The sequence below is a fragment of the Mytilus californianus genome, unplaced genomic scaffold (genome assembly GCF_021869535.1).
Source record: "Mytilus californianus isolate M0D057914Y unplaced genomic scaffold, xbMytCali1.0.p SCAF_7, whole genome shotgun sequence".
In the NCBI taxonomy this organism is placed as follows: Eukaryota; Metazoa; Mollusca; class Bivalvia; order Mytilida; family Mytilidae; genus Mytilus; species Mytilus californianus.
Window position 1 is genome coordinate 23,242,069 of NW_026262723.1, and position 23,741 is coordinate 23,265,809.

General features: G+C 32.2%; 1 protein-coding gene across 1 annotated transcript in view; it reads right to left on the minus strand.

The window, feature by feature from the left end:
* Positions 1-7,468: 7,468 nt before the first annotated feature.
* LOC127708094 (prolactin-releasing peptide receptor-like) overlaps positions 7,469-23,741 on the minus strand; it is a 39,698-nt gene continuing 23,425 nt past the window's right edge. Inside the window, exons 2-3 of the mRNA XM_052212921.1 lie at positions 19,727-19,948; positions 7,469-9,324 (exon numbers count right to left, since the gene is read on the minus strand). Of these exons, the coding sequence (XP_052068881.1) occupies positions 8,956-9,324; positions 19,727-19,948 (591 nt within the window). The 3' untranslated portion in view covers positions 7,469-8,955. The remainder of the gene's footprint in view (positions 9,325-19,726; positions 19,949-23,741) is intronic.

The following is a 23,741-nucleotide window of genomic DNA, read 5'->3' on the forward strand; positions in this document are numbered from 1 at the left end:
TTTTTATTATTAATTGTTTTTGGCTTTTAACTAGCTTTCAGTAAATGCGAGTACTCTCAAATCGTATTTTCGTGCTAATTTGATCTGTTGACACAATTTGTAATGCATTTTTGTTATTCAATGTTTACTTATTTGGTGTTATATCTCGTCTCACAATTTTTACTATGTACCACCTTTGATAAGTATTTAGTATGACGATAAATTTTCACTTCTGTACTCGCTATGTGAACAACAAATTTATTTATTTTGAAAAAATATTTCCGTACTCCTAACAACAAAATTATTATATTTAAATTTACTTGTGTACGTTATTTTATTTAACGCCATTTTGTCCCAGGTTAGAGTTGTCTTTTTTGACATTGTTCTACAACTTTTTTTTTTATTAATATTGTATTTATATTGTGTCATAGATCAAACTTATTCGTTCAGTGTATGTTTACCTGTTTTTTGTTTATATGTCTTTTGATCGAGTTAAGCCATTTCAATTGATATTTTATAGTGTGTCTTTTTGTGTTGTAATGTTACACTACTGTTTCAGGTTAGGGTGAAGGTTGGCGCCTGTTAAAATGTTTAAACCCACAGCATTTGTATGCACCTGTCCCAAGTCAGGAGCCTGTTGTTCAGTGGTTGTCGTTTGTTGATGTGGTTCATAAGTGTTTCTCGTTTTTGTCGAGCCTTCGACTTTTGTCGAAAAAGCGAGACATAGCGATCCTACATTCATTCCGTCGGCGTCGTCGTCGTCGTCGTCGTTGTCGTCGGCGGCGTCCACAAATATTCACTCTGTGGTTAAAGTTTTTGAAATTTTAATAACTTTCTTAAACTATTCTGGATTTCTTCCAAACTTGGACAGAAGCTTGTTTATTATCATAAGATAATATTCAAAAGTGAATTTTGTAAAAAAAAAATTCCATTTTTTCCGTATTTTACTTATAAATGGACTTAGTTTTTCTGCCAGGGAACATTACATTCACTCTGTGGTTAAAGTTTTTGAAATTTTAATAACTTTCTTAAACTATCCTGGATTTGTACCAAACTTGGATAGAAGCTTGTTTATGATTATAAGATACTTATCCAGAATTTTTTCCGTATTTTACTTATAAATGGACTTAGTTTTTCTGCCAGTTAACATTACATTCACTCTGTGGTTAAAGTTTTTAAAATTTTAACAACTTTCTTAAACTATCCTGGATTTGTACCAAACTTGGACAGAAGCTTGTTTTTGATTAAAAGCTATATATATATAGTATCTAAAAGGAAATTTTGTTAAAATTTTGTTCCATTTTTTCCGTATTTTACTTATAAATGGACTTAGTTTTTCTTCCAGTTAACATTACATAACAGTCTGCAGTTTAAGTTTTTAAAACATTTATTAGATTCATAAACTATCCTGGATTTTTACCAAACTTGGACAGAAGCTACTTACAATCAAAAGATAGTATAGAGAGGAATATTTTTATTAATTTTTTTCCTCAATTTTGTTGAGCCTGTGATTAACAGCAAGAGTAGGCGAGACACTGGGTTCCGTGGAACCCTTACGAATTTTTTTATATAGATTCTACCGTTGGTTTTCCTGTTTGAATTGTTTTACACTAGTCATTTTGAGGCCCTTTATAGTTTGCTGTTCTGTGTGAGCCAAGGCTCCGTGTTGAAGGCCGTACTTTTTACACATTGTGACTTGGATGGAGAGTTGTCTCATTGGCACTCATACCACATCTTCTTATTTCTAATTTCTAGATTTATGAACGGACAATATTAGATAGGTATGTTTTAAATCATTTCAGTACCGAAGCACGAACTCCTGAGCTTCAGTGATACCTCCGGGGACTAAAAGTCCACCAGCAGCAGTATCGAACCAGACCTGTAAAAATGAAATTAACACTTGTTGTCTATATAAATATGTTAATTGGAGATCTTCGATTGTTGTTTTAAATTTAATGACAACTTTTACATCCTCGTGACGATTTAGAGCTTGACATATTGTATAGGTCCCTATCTATTGTTGAAGGCTACATGCTGTCCTCTAAGAATTATGTTTGTTAAATGTATTTTTGTCGTTTGATTGTTGTCTCATTGACGTATACCCAACATCTCATTTTATTGATAAGTGTTATAACAACTGTGTGTCATTGATTTGTAGGTCTATCGTTTATTGTTATGGCCTTTTCCTTTTTATCTCGGTTTTTATTGATTCACACATTTGTGAGATATTTGTCACTTTAAAAAGTTGCACGATTTCGTCGATATTTTAAAACTTTAAATGTTTATTCTTAATAATAGGTTTTCATTCTATTAAAATTAAAGTGCACTTTAAACCACTCTTGCTAAGAAAGTTTATTTATTTTTTGGGGATGTATAAATACGCAGTCACGACCAGTCTGACAACTATTGTCACTAGAACCAGTTAAGCCATTTTGGATGTATGAATACGCAGTCACGACCAATCTGAATTGGTCCGTTGAAGGAAATATACATGTGTGCGATAAACAAAATGTATATGCAAAGGGGCAACACAAACATAAGTCGAAGAAACACAGACAACACCACGTCTACAAGGAAAGAAAACAGTACACAGAAAACTATAGATTTTGTAATACACGAAAAACTCCATAAACCTGGATTGAACTCAGATACTAGTCTTTTGGTACCCGTCCTGTTGTTCATGACAAGTAAAAAAGTAAAAAATTCAGCAACCAGTCGCATTTATTGTTGTCGAAAAGAGAAAGAAAGACGTGATAGTAATTATGACAAATGGAACGTATCCGTGGTCATCCGTGACACAGATATTGTAGAGCGGTCACACAAATCAAGATAGAGTCCAGAAAATATAAATTTGAAGAACCGTTGCTGAGGAGCGTTTTCAACCGGATTTTCGAAGTAAAAATCGGTTATTGATTTGGGGATGACGGCGGGCGGGCGGATGGGCGGGCGGCTGTCAAACAGTGTCCGTTCATTTACATGAAAACGCTTTAAAGATTTTTTTTTCAAATTTAGATATGTTGTTTCCTGTGACTAAATGAAGGTCAAGTTCAATTTTCATGATTTTAGCTTTTCTCGTTGTTCAGTTATAGCCCTTTCCCAAGAATTCAATTTTTGATGAATTAATACATTTCTGTACAAAGGGAAATAAATCATTTTTTTCTTTTCTTTGGTAAATTGTTTGAAGAATTTTGTTGCAGGTTTGTTTGTTATTCTGTATTAACAAATTTTCTGAATGCTATATATATAATTTTTTTTTGATGAAGTGAACTCCTTTAATTAGGTTATAATCTATTTTAATTAAAGGATATATTTCATTACATTACATTGTGTAGATAAAGTTGATAGATAAGTTACAGATCTATATTAGTTTGTGACAAATGAAAGAAAAAAGTATTTGGAACTATTAATTATATTTGATTATAATTTAGAAATAGACATACATTGTGTTACATCATATCTAATTTTAGAGAACTATTTTTAGTGAAGTCATATCTTATGTTAAACTATATTTCTGTTTAAAGGGAAATAACTCAAACTTATTCCATGAATCAGTAATGATAACATCAAAATTTCTTTATAGCTATTTTTTTTTAAGTCATGTGTGTTAGGAATGTAGATGTCACAGTTGTTATGCGGTATTTTATTTTTGTTGTGTGTGTTAATGTTTAATCTTTACATGATCCTGTTTGGGGTTCAGATTATCAAATATCATTGTCGAGACTGCGATTTTTGTCGCAAAAGTGAGACATAGCGATCCTACATTTCGTCGTCGGCGGTGTCCACAAATATTCACTCTGTGGTTAAAGTTTTTGAAATCTTAATAACTTTCTTAAAACTATCCTGGATTTCTACCAAACTTGGACAGAAGCTTGTTTATGATCATAAGATAGTATCCAGAAGTAAATTTTGTAAAAAAAAACCTGTTTATCCGTATTTTACTTATAAATGGACTTACTAATATATAGTTTTCCGCCAGTTAACATTACATTCACTCTGTGGTTAAAGTTTTTGAAATTTTAATAACTTTCTTAAACTATCCTGGATTTCTACCGAACATGGACAGAAGCTTGTTTATGATAATAAGATAGTATCAAGAAGTAAATTTTGTAAAAAAAAACCTGTGTATCCGTATTTTACTTATAAATGGACTTAGTTTTTCTGCCAGTTAACATTACATTCACTCTGTGGTTAAAGTTTTTGAAATTTTGATAACTTTCTTAAATTATCCTGGATTTCCACCAAACTTGGACAGAAGCTTGTTTATGATAATAAGATAGTATCCAGAAGTAAATTTTGTAAAAAAAAATCCTGTGTATCCGTATTTTACTTATAAATGGACTTATTTTTTCTGCCAGTTAACATTACGTTCACTCTGTGGTTAAAGTTTTTGAAATTTTAATAACTTTCTTAAAACTATCCTGGATTTCTACCAAACTTGGACAGAAGTTTGTTTATGATCATAAGATAGTATCCAGAAGTAAATTTTGTAAAAAAAAATCCTGTTTATCCGTATTTTACTTATAAATGGACTTACTAATATATAGTTTTCCGCCAGTTAACATTACATTCACTCTGTGGTTAAAGTTTTTGAAATTTTAATAACTTTCTTAAACTATCCTGGATTTCTACCGAACTTGGACAGAAGCTTGTTTATGATAATAAGATAGTATCAAGAAGTAAATTTTGTAAAAAAAAACCCTGTGTATCCGTATTTTACTTATAAATGGACTTAGTTTTTCTGCCAGTTAACATTACATTCACTCTGTGGTTAAAGTTTTTGAAATTTTGATAACTTTCTTAAATTATCCTGGATTTCCACCAAACTTGGACAGAAGCTTGTTTATGATAATAAGATAGTATCCAGAAGTAAATTTTGTAAAAAAAAAATCCTGTGTATCCGTATTTTACTTATAAATGGACTTATTTTTTCTGCCAGTTAACATTACGTTCACTCTGTGGTTAAAGTTTTTGAAATTTTAATAACTTTCTTAAAATATCCTGGATTTTTACCAAACTTGGACAGAAGCTTGTTTATGATCATAAGATAGTATTCAGAAGTAAATTTTGTAAAAAAAAATCCTGTTTATACGTATTTCACTTATAAATGGACTTAGTTTTTCTGCCAATTAACATTACATTCACTCTGTGGTTAAAGGTTTTTAAAATTTTAATAACTTTCTTAAACTATCCAGGATTTGTACCTAACTTGGACAGAAGCTTGTTTATGATCAAAAGCTAGTATCTAGAAGGAAGTTTTGTAAAAATTAATTTCCTGTTTTTCCATATATCACTTATAAATGGACTTAGTTTTTCTTCCAGTTAACATTACATAGAGTCTGCATTTAAAAATTTTAAGGTAGATTCATGGTATACCGCCATCTTGGATTGTACAATCGCAGTACACAATCGGTCTAGATCTTTGCCCAAATCTGCAAATTTGGAGACAGATAGGCAATTTGTAGGTTAGACTGTTTATTTAATGAAAGAAAACTTGGTGATTTATTGCATTATTTAAAATGTTTAAATAAATATCAAATAATTGTGTTTTTAGAATCATTTTTCCCGCTTGGCCATTTAAGGGGAGATAACTCTTTTAGTAAAAAAAATATACTGGACTGATAGGGAAATTTTAATGTTTTATTTGTAGCAGGATAACAAGTTCGTTGACACCATTTTTTCTTTTTATTTTCTTAAAGCTTATTATAAAACCTATCTTCTCATATTATATTTCAAAATTCTATCTCATAGATTTCTTTTTAAGCACAAAAATGTGTTTTTTCATGAACAATCTAAGCAAATTTGTGCAATTTCGTACGACCCGTAGCTTGAAAAATAGCACGGTGACCCATACTTTTTATTATATTTTTGGAAAAAGCATAGAAAAATCTTTATTTAGGCAAAGTATAAAAAAATTCTATCTGAGGAAATATATACCTATGATCTACCTTAAAACATTTATAAGATTCATAAACCATCCTTGATTTTTACCAAACTTGGACAGAAGCTTTTTACAATCAAAAGATAGTATCTAGAGGAAACTTTTTAATAATGTTTTCCCCATTTTTGTTGAGCCTGCGACTAACAGCAAAAGCGAAACATAGCGATCCTACATTCCGTCGTCGTCTGAATTAAGGGATAAATCATCAAGCAATGTAAAAATTATCTTCTTTATCATTTGTTCATTCAATAAATTTATGTTTCATATCTTTTTTAAATCTATAGATTTAATTGCATACTGTATTCATTTTTTACAAGGTTAACTTTTTTTTCTACATTTCAAACGTTTTATTTCATTAACTGTAAATCTATTATGTGCATTCCCCTATCACACTGAAAACATAGACAACAGCAAAAGTAGGCGAGACACTGGGTTCCTTGGAACCCTTGGGATTTTTTTTCGTTATTAATTAGATAATAATCTATTATAAATATTCAATCACAATCCAAATTCAGAGCTGTTTTAAGCTTAAATATTGTGTCCATACTTGCTCAACTGTTCAGGGTTCGACCTCTGCAGGAAAATCCGGTTTGCTGTCACTCGACAGCCTCTTGTTTGTTTTTGCAATGGGATGTATGAATACCCATTACATCTGGTATGAATACCCATTACATCCGGTATGAATACCCATTACATCCGGTCTGAATATAAGATGAATAGATATGTTTGGACTGGAAATACCATAATCGTGTAAATAAAACGGAAGTATTACATATTTAAGCATGTGTTGGTCCCTGGTGGATAGTGTTCCAAGTCCAAGTGTAAGCACATATACCCAATTAAGTTCTATTATAAGGTCTTCAACAATGAGTAAAAACTCATACCGTATAGTCTGCTTTAAAAGGTCCCAACATGACAAGATGTAAAACTATTCAAACGAGAAAATCCACGGACTTATTAATGAAAAAGCAACAAAAGACAACAATTCTTACAGTCAGAAACCAACGACCACCGAATGACAAGCTCCTGACGTTGGACAGACACATAAAGAATATTGCATTTACAATGTAATTCCTGATATTCCAGCAAAGTTTATATTTGATAAGTTTTCCCACTTCACTTGTTGCTTAAAAGCTTATTAGTACAAGTCTGATGAAGAATCGTGCAGTTGGTAAATCAATACTAGATGTAATAAATAGAGATATCAGATGTATAGAATGCACCGTAAACCCATCAGATAAGGAGAAGATAACTAATTAAATATAGTCCAATTATTGAAATATTATAACCTCTAGTTATTAACTAACAGAAGTAAAACATAACCATACCATTGCTAATTCATAAGCGGATGCACGATCATAATCATATGATTAATATAACAGTTGTTTTCTTACTGTTCATAAAATATTCGGTTTTATGTACTTTTGAAATTACTCTACTTTGCTTCTAATGAAGTTTTATCTTTGCTCTCATATTACATTTAACATTCATATCAGCTAAGTATTTTGTTTACAGACTTCAATTCATCAAGCTCATTAAACGGACAAGATACAAATCATATACATTTAATAACACAACAATTGAATTATATCACACAGATTTTAACAATAACAAACTTGAATTGAAAAAAAATCAAATGACATAACACAGCTGTGCACTTCGCCCGAGATGTCGGTGCTTTGCATTGGTCACAATTTTCCATTGCATTTTGTTCATTCAACAAAACCAAAGTTCTTTATCCGGTAGACAATCTGACGATTTATTAGATTACCCCTCCTTGTTTCAATAGGACATTGGCTGTCTAAATTTTTGACAGAATGTTCCTGATAAAGGTTATTTAAGGAAAGCGCTTCGAATGGAAAAGAAGCTGCATGAGCGACTTTGATTTTATTTTTAACTATACAAAGAATTAGCTTTTACTGATCTCTCGCTGTCTATATGTATGGTTTTGATTTGACATTTTAAATATGAGGAACAGCCTTACACAAAAAATATTTGGCTACAAGATATCTCGTACAAAGATGCTAATTTGAGTTTTATCTTCTTTGGAAAAGCTGTTGCTAATGTTTTATTTTACAAAACAACTGTATGCGTAATAACACATAAAGGACAAATGTTTATGATTGCACAGTGACGTTCAAGCTAGCCTCTCTGCACTATATGCGAGTCTTTATTTTCGTATAAACTTGGCAATAAAATTAACAATATTTTGAAAGGATTTAAGACATTTGTTATGTTATACAACTTCGGGGGCGACCTAGACTAAGTGAAGGACAATTATCATACCATATACATTTTTGTATATTTACCGTTGTGCAGTAATCAAGTCGACTTTTCATTTACACAGTCGACATCGGTATCAAAAACAAAATCGATTTAAGTTTTCAAACCACTTCTATTGACAAACCATAATAGATAATATCCTTACGAAAACAAGTTTAAACAATGATTTTTTTTATAAATAGATTGATGAACAAGATCAAAATATAAGAATTTGCATCTACTCTAAAACAAAAGATTTATCAAGATCCTGCTTGATGGTTTGTTTTGCCTGACCCAAGTATGCTTAACAATTGGACAATAAAATATAAAAAAATCCGTTTCGTTTCAATATTTGTATGGAAGGAACACTCTTTTTAATAAGTGCAGAACAGTAATTTTTGGGGGTATGTTTTAACGCTAGTCTTTTGACAATATTGAATAAAAAAACGGACTCATAAATTCACTTTTGACCTTTTTTGGAAAAAATCCTTTATTTGTTCATACAATCAAAATAAGTCTTTATAAATTGTGACGGATTTACCTTCACATGGAACGCTCAAACCAAATCATTTAAAAGCCAAGGATGTATACAAGGTTTCATATTTTTGATGTCCATTTCCAGCTCATATTTTGAAAATTCATATGAAAATTGAGGCATTTGAGGGAGATTATGTTATTTTTTCCTGACAACATTTTTTGGCGAGTATTTACTTTCACCAATGGAAACATTTGCTTATGGAAGCTTTACATATTATAAATGATTAAATATTTTTTAATTAAAAACGAGAGGACTGGGTTTCATCGTTAATAGTAAGTACTCCAGGAATTGCAAGGTTTGGTTCTGACAAGTTGTAATGTTTAGATGATAAATCAACAGAATCCATCTTTCCATTTTGAAATCCATATTCCGAAGGAGGTCTGCTTGCTTCCATACCAATTTTCCTGAGTCCATTTATACTTCTAGATGGCCGACGTCCGGACATTTTCCTATGGCTTATGTTACAACTGGTTTGTCTGAGTTGACTTGCATTTCGTTTGGTATACATCATACTATCATATGTTGACAGACTGTAACTTCTCATCATTAGCTCTCTCAAACAAGCGCAACATGGTAACCAGTTGTGTAACATTACAATAAGATCTGCCTATAACAAGAAAAGGTTATGTGTTAAAATATTAGAAAAGTGAATGTTAATGAAGTCAGTTTTAGCATTAATACTAGCGTCTTGTTAATGACTAGAATACAGGCCTATTAGCAAAGCTGTAATGTAATGTATATCATCTCATACGATATGAAAAAGGTGACATATAATGTATATCAGCTCATACGATATTCCAAAGCATGTTTTCTTTATGGAGATTTCACTAACAGAAGTACATCCCTACTACACCATAAATGTTATGAAGACTGAAGGCGACTGCAAATATCCCTATTCAACATCTATGGTGGCCATCAATAATTGGTAGATTTTGTGCTTAGTACAAATCTATTGAGTGAAACTCCTTACACAGGAGGCATACAAAATTAAAACAACACTATAAATTTCACGCGTCCAAGGCGTTTTTCTGGATTACCTTTATCAGGAACGCTTAAAGCCGAAAATTTGAAAGACAATAAAGTATAAGAACCGATACGGTTGAACAGCTTTATGGCCCAAAAAGACCTAAAATTGATAGCCAAAAGACACCAAGGCGCAATAAACTCATGAGCTCATAAATAATTAATTGCAATGATCTACTCGTGGCATTAAAATAAATAAACTTACTTAAGAAACCATAGTTTTTCCATATTTTTATATAAATGCTGTTACCTTTTAAATTATATATTATTAAACAAGAATGTGTCCATAGTACACGGATGCCCCACTCGCACTTTCATTTTCTATGCTCAGTGGACCGTGAAATTGGGGTAAAAACTCTAATTTGGCATTAAAATTAGAAAGATCATATCATAGGGTACATTTGTACTAAGTTTCAAGTTGATTGGACTTCAACTTCATCAAAATCTACCCTGACAGAAAACTTTAACCTGAAGCGGGACAGACGAACGGACGCTCAGACCGAAAAACATAATGCCCTCTACTATCGTATCGTAATAAAATATTAGATTAATGTTTTAACATTTGATGTGCATCAAAAACAAGAAGAACTTATAAAAACAACAGTGAAAAGTTTCTAAGCCTAGTTTTGCTTGAGGGAGTTGCAACCTTTGGTCTTCTATAAATCAACTGAAAACTTATAACCAGGATGCATCATTTATATCATGCCCGTACCAGAGGTACACATGGAATCAACCAGCTCGCGCGCGCCACCTCTTATTTACCCAATATGTGCAATATTTGCCCGAACTGTTAAAACATGTTGTTACTAATCAGTATACTAGTATTTCAAAAGCTGTCGGGGAAAAACATATTTTCAATATCCGCTCAGTTTTTCACATCATTTGTTAAATAAGAGGAAGATTAAACGAAAATGTCAACCACCGAAGAACACATTAGCGTCAATAGGCTTAACGTCGTCAAATCATCTTAAATTTATTAACCTTAAACTAAGTAGGAAAAAAAACCATTAATTTATAAAAAAAACTATTAATTTAATGTCACAGAAATACACATGTCGTTTTTCCACATAAAATAGAATAAACTTTTTAATTCGAATGATAAAGATGAAAAGTGTTGAGGACTACAGATTGTATAAACTCGAAACAAATTTGTAAGAACCTCGTCAGTGCTTGCTATTGTTTATATCAATATTGTATTTGCCATTTGAAAGGAGTCTCATTAAAGCGTCTGGCGTACATAATTTTAATTTTGGTATCTACGATGAGTTTATTTAAAGGAGTCAGCATAGATAACAGAACTTTTATACTTTTTTTTATTATTCAAAATTGGTCTATACACGTGCCGATTTAGAATATGAGATAATGGTATATTCATTTGTTGAAGACTGCATGTGTTGATCACTGGATGTCTCTAGGTAATGACCATTTGATATCGGGGGAGGACGGGGACAGGAGGATTTTTTTGCGTTATGACTATCCATTTTCATCTGCTGGTACGCATTCTTATCTTAATTTTACTCCCCGTCGTGTGCAATATTTTTTTTTAATTTTCAGCTCTCAGCAGGCCATGATGTTCATTTTCAACACTTTCCTCCCCAAGACATAGTAAAATCAAATGGTCATACCCTTACTAATTTCAGTGTATTGTTAGGATGTTGTCTCATTGACGTATACACCACATCTCCTTTAATAAAATTGAGAATGGAAATGGGGAATGTGTCAAAGAGACAACAACCCGACCAAAGAGCAGAAAACAGCCCAAGGTCACCAGTAGGTATTCAACACAGCGAGAAAATCCCGCACCCGGAGGTGGACTTCAGCTGGCCCCTAAACAAAAATGTGTACTAGTTCAGCGAAAATTAATGGACGTCACACTAAACTCCGAACTAAAATTAAAAAAACATACAAGACTAACAAAGGCCAGAGGCTCCTGGCTTGGGACAGGCGCAAAAAAGCGGCGGGGTTAAACATGTTTTGTGAGATCTCAACCCTCCCCTATACCTCTAGCCAATGTAGAATAAACAAACACACAGCAATACGCACAGTAAAACTCAGTTTAAAAGAAGACCGAGTCCGATGTCAGAATAGGTAACAGAAAAAACTAAGCAAAATGACAATGATACATAAATTAACAAAGGACTACTAGCAGTTACTGACATGCCAGCTCCAGACCTCAATTAAACTGATTGAAAGATTATGTCTTCAGGATATGAAATTCAAGCACAATCCCTCTCGTTAGAGGTTTGTTATCATACCATCATAAAATATATGAGAAGAAAATAACCCGTATCATGCTAACAACTGGTTTTAGAATAAATGTGTTTATTTCCGATGCAAAGACCCTATGAGTGAATCAATATTAATTCCAAAATATGCCATCTTTAATGACCTAAACACAGTATAGTAACTATACCCCTTCTGAATAAGTCTGTTTAAAGGTTTGGTTAGTTTTGAGGTGAATGCCGACATTTGTGTGCTTTGTAAAGAATATTACCATTTAAGATTGGATGTGAAATACCTGAACGTATAAGACGTCAACATGTTGATTTATATTTACGAATGATGTCCTTGTACCGATGATAAAATTTAGTAAATGTTTTGACTAATTTGTGATATCGAAAACCTTGGTGCAATGATTTTTCAGTAATACAGAGGTTTCTTTCGTTAAAATCAAATACGTTGTTACATACACGAGCGAATCGAACAAGTTGAGATATATAAACACCATAAGATGGTGACAAGGGAACTTCACCATCTAAAAATGGATAGTTAATAATAGGGAATGAAAAAACATCTCTTTTATCGTAAACAAAGCATATCACAAGTAGAATACAGTCAGAAGGTATAATAATAATTACTACCCACCAACCCTTTATTTTACAATGGATTATTTCATGTAAAATATTTTTAAAACTATACACTAAAAAGGGCATAACACTGCCAAATTCGATACCACCGACTTGATTCCAATTCTTTAATTAGATTTATTGCATACTCAAACATTTACCTTAATTAAAAAAAATCCATAGGAAACAATAAACAATGCATGACTTCCACATTTCCTGGTTATTTTAGGACAAGACCCCAACTAATTAAAAAGTGAGATGACCTCCGAAGACTTCCGATAGTCATGTGAACGACATAAGCATAACTATGGATATGAATAAGCTCGTGCAATAGTTTCATGACGATTTTTTTTAGGTCTGTTTGATTTCGTGTCATAGATTGAAAGACTTCATATGTCATCGTTTTATCTGATTAGGAATGGTTTTTGTGGCCGAACCATCGAAATCGTTTTACTGGTGGCTCATTTGTTTCACATTTTAATTTTGAAATTATTTTCTTTATAATAACTGAATATGCTGAGCACATGCGCGACCTATCTCCAACTAACGATCAAATTAAAGATTGCATCCAGATGGACCCAAATCAGGTCGAATATATATCAGCGATGATTTGAGCTTATTTTAACAAAACTGAAGAAAAGTGATTGCTTATAGCGACAGTATTATTTCAATATTCTATTTTTTATTTATGCTTGAAAACAAAACAAAATCATGCTTTAAATTTTTGTCTAAATCGTAGCTAATGTTTTTCATGTTTATGTGTTGTTTTCATGTTTGATTTGAGGAGAACCCATAAAAAAATCAAAACAAAAAAGGGAAAATGAGTTATAAAACAGTCAAAAGCCTCAACCAAAAATAAGTAAAGTTTTTCAGTCAAAAATGTTAAGCAAGTCACATAATTTAAGATCAGACTACTATGAACTTACTATTATAGGCCTTACTTCAAACATTCACACCTTTTTTTCTGAGCCGATTCAACAATTTGGAAGGCGTTGGTAAGTTAATTAACTTCAAAGGCAAGTTGACAAATGATCCACGGGTCTTGGACGCATATTCCACGGTACGCTTGGGTTGCTTTCTATACAAATTAAATTAAACTTTCCCGAAATCTTCCAATTGCTAGACCTTTCATTTAATATAGACGAAATTAAAAACAAAATACTGCATTTTAATGAGTTTAAAAACAGGCAAATCTAAAGATAGATAAGGAAATAACAACCGTTCCCCTTTCATTGTCTTTCATTGACTGATCGCTGTGAAAAATATTCTTCGGAAAATATTTCAAAATATCCTCATCTTTTTTGTGCAATCACCTCTACTTTAAATGTAGTTCTGTTGTTGAAGGCATTTAAACGTAATTTTTTTCAGATAATTCATCACTTTATGGGGGGTAATGAAACGAAATTGGACTAATTCTGTATTTCTGTCTTAAAGCTTTGAATGATGAAATCTTGTAAACAGGATCCAATGTTTAAATAACATTACACGAGGAGAGATATTTCAGTTTTAGTACTCGAACAAATCTTAAGTATTAAAATACAAATAATTGACCAAGGAAGCAGATATTAGAAAAGGCTTTACACATTGTATAACTCATTTTCTATTTTTTATGTCAGTTCTTTTCTAATGCATCAATGCATTTTGGCTCTCAGTCTGCAACAATTGTACATTTTCAATTTCTCTATGACCTGTTATCGGTATAGTTTTATACCATTTCTTAAAGTCATATGAAACTTCAAATTTAAAAATAAAGTTGAATATGTTTTATATACTTGAATGGCTAAGTTGTATTATAAAACAAGAGTACATGGAATTTCTTGTGAAAGAAAATCCATTATCTTATCAAAATCTTCAGAAATGTACTGTTACTGGACTATTGTCTTCCCGTATACTAATTCGTCGATATTTTTTCTGTATGCAGTGACCTTAACTACGAGACCTCTCGTTAGAACTTCCGCCACCGCTCAGCGCAAGTGCAAGGGGAAAACAGTGATGACAGAATGTAAACAAACGTGCACTGGAAGGTAAATAGTAATAATTGATTTTTAAAGAACAAATTAAATTCACAAAATCATTTAACAACAGCTATTGAAAAGTTTATTAAGCACCTCGGAACGCATAGGAAAAAAAAACCATTGCTCTTTCAATTCACCTATTTTTTACATGCTCCACGTGCTTCTGTGTTGATTGTTTATCAATGTCACCATGCGGTAAACTTCGGCAACAAACTCGAAAGTTAATGAGCTTGCGATCAACAATCACCGAATGAAACAGTATGTGTCGATTATACGTTATAGATTCGTAAAAAATGTTTAAAAAAAACGTGCATATAGGACTTAGTTTAGTATTTATGCATGCATTGGTTCAATAATTTTCTGAACATCATTTTTTTTTTTAAATTCGTTTCATATGACTAAGTTAAAAGTTAAAGGTGTACCTTTGAATTGTTAATAACGATATTGAATTTCGAATCTCGAAGGGTGTATTCAGATGTTCAATTTCTTAATTCGATTTTCGAATTATAAAGAGAATAAAGGTATTAAAGTTCGAATTTCCAATCTCGAAATTCAGACTGCAGATATTTATTTTCGAATCTGAACTGATACTTCCTGCTTTTCGTTATCATTGATATTGTTGTATAGTGTGCTGTTTTGAACAGATCTGACTGCTATCGTCAACCGCAATTAGAGTCTCAAAAGTGTCTGTAATGGGTTTGATAATGTCTCGTCTGACTTTTTCATTTAGTTACTACATCTTGTCGGAAACTTTTGCACAGGACGGTTATTGACTTAAGCAGACATAATCAACATTTATGTAAATAAAAAAGTCCCATGATAATTTACATCCAAATAACAACGAAATTCGAATTCAATTATCGAAGCATGTTGTAAAAAGTCTTCCGATTTAAATGAATTATTTGTCAATTTGTCGATATATAGGACATTGAAACAAAAGAATGGAAATAACAGATTCAAATTACATGAATTGTTTATATTTGACATGTTTCTACAGTGACATAATTAATGTTATTAGGCTTGTAAATACTTATAATTTGATTAATAAAATATCTTGACACACGGGATTTCAAAGTTATTGATTCTTAATTTTTACCCATCTACACGGAGCGTATTAATTTGCAGAACTATAATCTCGTTGTAGACGATGATCTGATCATTAATTCTAAATAGTACTTCAAAAGCTATATTTGGAAATTATCACAAGGATATATTAGTATCACTAATAAATCAATGTGTATTTCTGTGACAGGAAGGGATCCCTATGGATTTATCAGTTATACTGAATGCAGATGTGTCTTGCTATACCTTGAAATTATCCCAATCATTAACAAAAACATCAAGGATATGGTAACCACACACACCTCATATCGTGATGCTCTAACTACAATATGCTTTTACATATTGTTACATTTTCCTGTTTATTTTTTTTTGGGGGGAGGGGGGTCATGTTTTGATAAGGATTCGTTTATTTGCATTTGATATTGAAATTCAAAGATATGTTTGGGACCAACTATAACAAAACGTTGTCCCTTAAATGACCCATTTTAGAAACTACTATAGTTATAGTTGTATTTTGACGGATTAAGTTTGCCTTCTCACTTGTTCATCAATAAAAAAATCCCAAACGTGGTCATATAGCTCTTAACTTTACTACGTATTTACACATCTACGGCTTTCCAACGTAAAGGTTTTAGAGTTCCTAATGAAAGTTTATCCAGAAAAGCGCTTCGGATACACAGAATGTGTTAATGTCATTGTCTATGAATTATGCCTTTAAATTCGTGTGTCAATATAAAGATGATTCGCTGTCACTGAATAATACAACGTTTGAGAGCATCTTTCCAATTTATAAACTTTGACTTTAATTATTTATCCCTTGTAATTTTTTTATTAACTGTGTATTTGCATTCAGGTGTCACAGGTAAAATTTATTCGTTCATTGTGTGTTAATTTACGTTTTTTGATTGAGTTAAGCCTTCCAATTGATATTTTATAGTGTGTTTTTCTATGTTGTGATGTTATACTATTGTTTCAGAAAAGGGAGAAAGTTTGGTACCATTAAAACGTTTAATCCCGCTGCAAATGTTTGCACCTGTCCTAAGTCAGGAATCTGATTACAGTAGTTGTCGTCTGTTTATGTAGTTCATACGTGTTTTTCGTTTCTCGTTTTCATATAGATTAGACCGTTGGTTTTTCCGATTGAATGGTTTTACACTAGTATTTTTTTGGGGCCCTTTATAGCTTGCTGTTTGGTGTGAGCCAATGCTCCATTTTGAAGGCCGTACCTTGACCTATAATGGTTTACTTTTATAAATTGTAACTTGGATGGAGAGTTGTCTCATTGGTACTCATACCACATCTTCCTATATCTATTAGAAATGACGATATCAAAGAAGTTTCAAGGTCATACGTTGACCTACTTCTAGAACTCTACAGAAAGGACAGGTTGACCACTGAGTGATAAAACAAAAGACATGACATCACTTTTCCAGCTATGAAAAGAGAAGATAACAATGGGAGAATAAAAATCATAAGACAAAGAGAGCCCACAAATTCATTGGAAAAACGACGAAAAGATCTTCAATTTATACGTGGCAACATTAAAGTAGCAACTGTATATAACACTATTCCGAAGCGTTTGTTTCCATTCAAGATTTTCTTGATGGTACAACGTTACTATATAAAGGAAGTCACAGATGGTTACTGATTACTAGAAAGCTATTGAACCAATTTCTCCGAATGGTAAAAATAACAGCCCAGTGGCGGATCCAGAACTTTTCATAAAAGGGGGGGGGGGGCGCTCCAGTCATGCTTCAGTGATTCCCTATACAATCAACCAAATTTTCCCACGAAAGGGGGGGGGGCGGGCACGTGGTAGGTGCGTTCGACTCCAATGTTAAGGGATTGTCAGTTTTTCTACCGAAGGTCGTTAGTTTTCTCCGGGCATTCCGGCTTCCACCACCAATAAAAACTGACCGTCACGAAATAGCGCAATAGTGCTGAAAGTGGCATTAAACACCAATCGATCAATCTCAATGTTACTCAATCTTTTAATTGTAGTCTTGTATGATATTGTTTTTCTATTAGAAATGGTGTTGTCGGTCTTTCGACTAAAGATTTTCGATTACCCAATCGGCATCGTTTTGTTTTTAAATTTTAATTGAAATTTGGCAACTTCATGTAGTTATTAAATAAAAAAATACAGACTTATACTTGATCAGATCATGCATATCGTTATTTTTTTTAATTTGCTATGAGCAGGACACTTAAGGCACGGTAAGTTACGTCATCCCATAATATATCATTTGAATAATTATCCAAATCTGCACTTTATACAAAGTAAAGTACTCATTAAAAGAGAAGAGCTTCGATGTAGTATTATTTCTGTACAAAACATCATTATTTATGTTTCCCAGTAGGCACGATTTGTTTCAGTAGTTTTGCGTCAGTCTCGATGATTTTCAAAGTTGAAATTTTTTTATTCACATGTCAGCAGTTATGCTGTTTGATGGGCCACAAGCTTTGATTTTAATATTCTTATATAAACGTCAATCGTGTATAGATATTAACGTAATTTTTTCTTCATAAAGTTAATTTTATTAAACGTATTAGATTATGCTTGCATTGTTAAATCATTGTATCTGGTATATTTTCTTTAAAGATTAATATTGTTTAACCATTTTATAGTTTGATAAAGTTACAGACCAAACATGAAGGCGATCTGTGCAGTAGTACTGGAGAAATCTTAACGCCATTCATGTAGTTGGGTTTCAAACTTTTGGTCTCGAGTGAGTGTCCCAGATTTATGGATATCCAGAAACGCTTGTCGTCCACACTGGACTTAATCGTTTATATAAAAATAGACGTGTTTGTTTTATATGTACGAGACTTGCTCGAATCTGATGTAATTCAATATGACGAGTGCAGGGAGTGCAGCAAAAATTATTTAATTAGATTTGTGATTTTATTGTGTTATCGGGTTGCTGTTTTATTGTTTTATACCTTATATGTCTGTTTATTCGTTCGAAGATAAATCCATTTAGTTTTTCAATGTTCTTCAAAAATGTTTTTCAGAGAGTTGTACATCTACACTTCGGCAATCTGAACAGCCATAACGTTTCCCGTTATCTTTGTTAGATCGACACACATAACATATGTTGTGTAATGTCTTGATTGTTTTTTTCTTAAATTGTTGTTGTTTAATAAAGGTCATTCGAGATTTTTTTTCAAAATAGTCCAGCGGATCGGTGACAAAATTGTGGGTTTGATGATAAAAGCACCAAATTTGGCATGGTAGTAATTCTTGGTGTTTCAAACAATATTAGCTATGGACCCACAAGTTTCAATCCACTTTTGAAATAATAAAACGTGATCAGGTAATCCATATGATGTTCTACACCAGGAACGGGTTAAAAGCAAAAACACAACATTCTCAAATCATGTGAAAGCTTTAGGCGGGGGAATATATCAGCCTTTTATCCATTATCATTTGTGACTCAGATGGTACCTACTGGTCAAACAAATTCTGATGGCGTCCCGAAAGTTGTTCGAATCTTTCCATCTATAGGATCTTTGATTAAATTGTCCTTCAAGCAGCATCCATATATCATGGAAACGCAATCCCTAGAATATTGTATGATCTACAAAGTGCAATTCGAAAGAAAAAATAAATATCAGTATAGCCTTTCACTTTTTGGCGGCCATTTTGAAAAAAAAGTCTAATATAACGTCACGATTTACTAAAATGTTGTATTACATTTTATATGTTTTTCAAATTTTTGGTTTGACTATTATTTGCTTTAATATATACTTGGTTGTAAAATTTAGACTGATTGGCAGACACCTTGAAAATGGCCGCCATATTGGATTTTTCAGAGTTGGTCCATAGCTTAAATTGACTACCAATTATATATATATATATATACAATTGTGCAAAGTTTCATGCTTTTATCATCAAACCCACAATTCTTCTAAAAATATGCACGAATAAGCTGGACTAAAATGAACTTCAACAAGTTAAAAAATTACGATTACTAAACCTAAAATAAAAAGGAGTAAAAACGGAAAACACATACAGAAATCCACCGTTAAGATCAATGTGCACTTATATGTTAGTACTTACCCGAAAACTTTCGTTCGTAAATCCATATATAATTGGGTTGGCAAAACTATTACTCATAGCTAGCCAATGGGCTGTTAAATATAATCCTAGAAACACATAATATTCTTTCTGAGACTGGAATTTCATTATTTCTGGGTTGGTATCTCTGGCCATATTCAATCCGTGAAGAGGCAGCCAACAAAGTCCAAAAATAGCTACAACTATAACCAACATCTTCACAACCTATAAAAGTAATATGATAATTATGAAATTCTTTATTGTCATATAAGTAAACAAGAGACTTGTGACACATACCAATAATGACAACAACAACAAATTAACTGATTCGCATTCTTATTTTTTTAAATAAACGTCTAGTTTCAAAAGGAGTAGAGTCTGTAACCCTAATAAACGGCCCTATAAAGGTGGATTTTAAAAACTTCAATAGACTATTTTCATATTACCGACTTTTGACTCCGGAGTTTTTAATTTTCAACAGCTTACACACTCTGTGGTTCGACATCCTGGTACTCGGTCAAGGGAGAGCTAACGAAAGAGGTAAAATTAAGCTTACAATCGGTACAATTTTGGAGAGAAATTAACTGGTTCATGTTTTTAATTCACGACAAAATCATCGGAAAACAGTAAACTTTCCCCCCAAATTGCACCGGTTATATGTTTGATTTTACTTCTTTTGGTTGCTCTTACTTGGCCGAGTACCAGGATGTCCTACCGCGGAGTAGGTAACTTGTCGAAAAATTATATACTCCGCAGTCAAAAGTCGGTAATATGAAAAAAGCCTAATGTTCGAGTAAATTTACTGTGTATGTATTGATAAATGCATTATTTTTGAAAGTATAATAAGAAAAAAGATATACCAGCTTTATATATTATGAATATATTAGCCTGAACTATGTATAGATTTCATTTTAGTCCATTTTTCTAGAAATTCGACATCTTTTTGTACTTTATAATTTCATGATTTCATATGTGGCGCCAACCCTCGCCCATTGAAATTATTGTTGAAGAGTAAAGAATATGGTATGTTTAAAATCATTCAGCAAAAATATTTGTGGACGAGGGGTGGCGCCACTGTAAATTTTTCATCAAACTGACATAAATTTCACCAACGTCTGCCAAAAATCAGGCGTTCACAAATTCACCTAAATTTATGACGTCACAAATACATCAATAATGACGCAATTGGTGAAAACTTTTATAACTGAAAAAATATGACATTTTTATATATGTTTTCATATAATTTTCACAAAATCATCGCAATTTAAAAATGTCAGGTTTTAAGGGCCAAAATTATGAGTTAGTGAACCAACTACTTTGGATATCTGAGATAAAGTTCTTGGTCTTCTTGGACTATGAATAACAGCAGATATTGAGTATAAATACCAGAAAGAATACTTTCTGTTGATGTACATTATCGACAGCAAAAATAATCCGTTCATTTCTATGTTAGGGCGGTGATGAACTTGCACTGAGGTGTGAGCTTAAGCTTTATGTTAAAAGTCAAAAACTCTAGCGCTGTTCTTTTGCATAGACTATTCATTTGCGCGTCGGGACTTTGTGTCATGAAATAACACCATATCCTTTATTTTCTAATTTTGTAGTAAAAAAACCAGCAAGTTTAATACTATCATTTTTTCTTTCAATATTTTAATAATATGCATTTTCAAGTACGAACTATAAATTAGAGCTTATATCCAACATCTTCAAACTATTTTAAAATATGTAAATCGTCGGAAAACAGCAAGACAAGTAGAGTAAGATGTGTTACTTGTAATGGTCTTTTCTTAATCAGAACCGAAACATATATATAAATAATCATTGAAAACTAAATAAACCACAATTTATTTGGTGTCTTCATAAACAACTGTTTTCGGCACGAATCTAAAACATTTACACAACACCGAATCGTTATGAAACTGTTATATTGCATTAAGATAAGAAACCACAAAACAGTAATTTCTCAGTTCATTTGGATCGCCCAGTTGAAATTAAATCATATCAAACTATATCTTTCTGTGTTATGTCATCAAAGACTACCTAGTGTGAATCAAGAAATTTGTAGTGCATTTAGATAATGATAAGGGATTTATATCAAACATTTCTCTATTAGCATTACGTATACTAAGTACTTATAGATTCATGACGAATAAAAAATCTACCGATTTAGTATTTATAAAGGAATTAATGATTCAAAATGCGATTTCAAAATTTACTGATTTATAAAGTATTTTTGCATATTTATTTTCAAACTCAGACATGCTGGAACAACTTTCTTAAACAACTTTGACATTCACAATTATATTCCTATGGTAAAATTCAGAAAGCTAAAGATCGAACTCAAACATAACAATGGTTGACTCGTGCTTGCTCTTTAACTTCGTATTCTATTTGGCCTTTTTAACTTTTTTGATTCGAGCGTCGCTGATGAGGCTTTTGTAGACGAAATTTTAATCTTGGTATCTATGATGAGTTTATTCGCTAGAACATTAATTGTATTCTTAGTCTAAGAAAGACAAATATCCTTTCTATAGAAAAGTAAGAACGGGAGGATGATTTATAGTATCTCTTTTAAAGAATAAAGCTTTTCTTATCTTTGATATGTATCGTGTGATCATCTAATTAACCTAGAGCAGTATATCTGACATGCACCTCAAAAATTCATCTACACACAAATGAAACGTCATGAATCATTACAGTCCATTACACCAAAACCTTAATTGTATTATTGGTTATGAAGAAAACAGTTATTTCGGGTTATTTCTTACGTTCATTAGCCTCAAAGGAGAAACGATATGCCAAACTTCAAATCAAAAGTAATGTTTAGCTTTGGCAGTTAACTGCTAAATCAACGATTTATGAACAAATTTCTGTCTGTAATATTGACAAAAATTGCATTTTAAGTCACTTAATATTTCCTGTCATTGATGTTCTGTCAATTTCATAATCAATAATGAAAAATAATTTAAGGTCAAGGAGAGTTTCCTTTACATAATTTACGTCATAGATTACCTTAGCTGTATTTGGAAAACCCTTTCGGATTTTTTCATCCTCAATAATGCTCTTCAACTTTGTACTTTATTTGACCTTTTAACTTTTTGATTTGAGAGTCAATGATGAGTCATTTGTAGACGAAACGCACGTTTGGCGTACAAAATTATAAGCCTGGTATCTTTGATGAGATTATTTTTGGGTAGTGGTAGTGGTAAGAGATTTGAATATAGTGAAGCAGAAGTGGTTGATATTCATGAGACAGCTATTCGAAAGAGAAATGTTTGATATTCCGAAGGAGAAATGTTTTTTTATTGCTCATATTTGTCTTGTGAAAGGAGATATGCAAAGGATTGATGTATTGGTGTTTAACATCAAGTGGGAAATATTACGTGCATATCAGGACAACAACATGTTGATCTGACGCTGAACAGGATTTAACGTGCTAGTGCACAAAGGTATTAGTCAACATGAATACATGTCACCCTATCCAAGCGTATTAGTATGAATCCTAGCGACCAGTCTTTGGTCTTACTCCTAAATGTTCATGCTAAGCGAAGAAGCAGCAAATACTAAATGGGAGATGTAGGGAATGTGTTATTAAGACAACAACCAACGAAAATATCCATACCCCTACCTTCTAAAAAAACATATAATAATTCCACAGTAACTCTCTGTAAAAAGCGGTGAAAGGTAACAAAATATTGTGAAAAGAAGACGGTCTTTTTTTCAAATATTCGCTAGTGAAGTTCGACCACTTGTCAGCGAGTGATAAACTAAAGAAAGGATTTGTCTCTCGCCAGGTAACTCTCAAAGTCTCGATAATTGAGCTTTCCTAAGTTTTCATCAGCTATGTATTTACCTTTAACCAGACCTATCAATTTCGGTGTACATACATCTGATAATTCCTAGACATTACGACGTTGTTAAAAGGTTGAATTAGGTGTAAACACCAATAGGTATTAAAGGTTGGGATTTCTGCTTATCGTCTATTAAGTTTTACACCTTTTCCCACGAATCGCTGTTT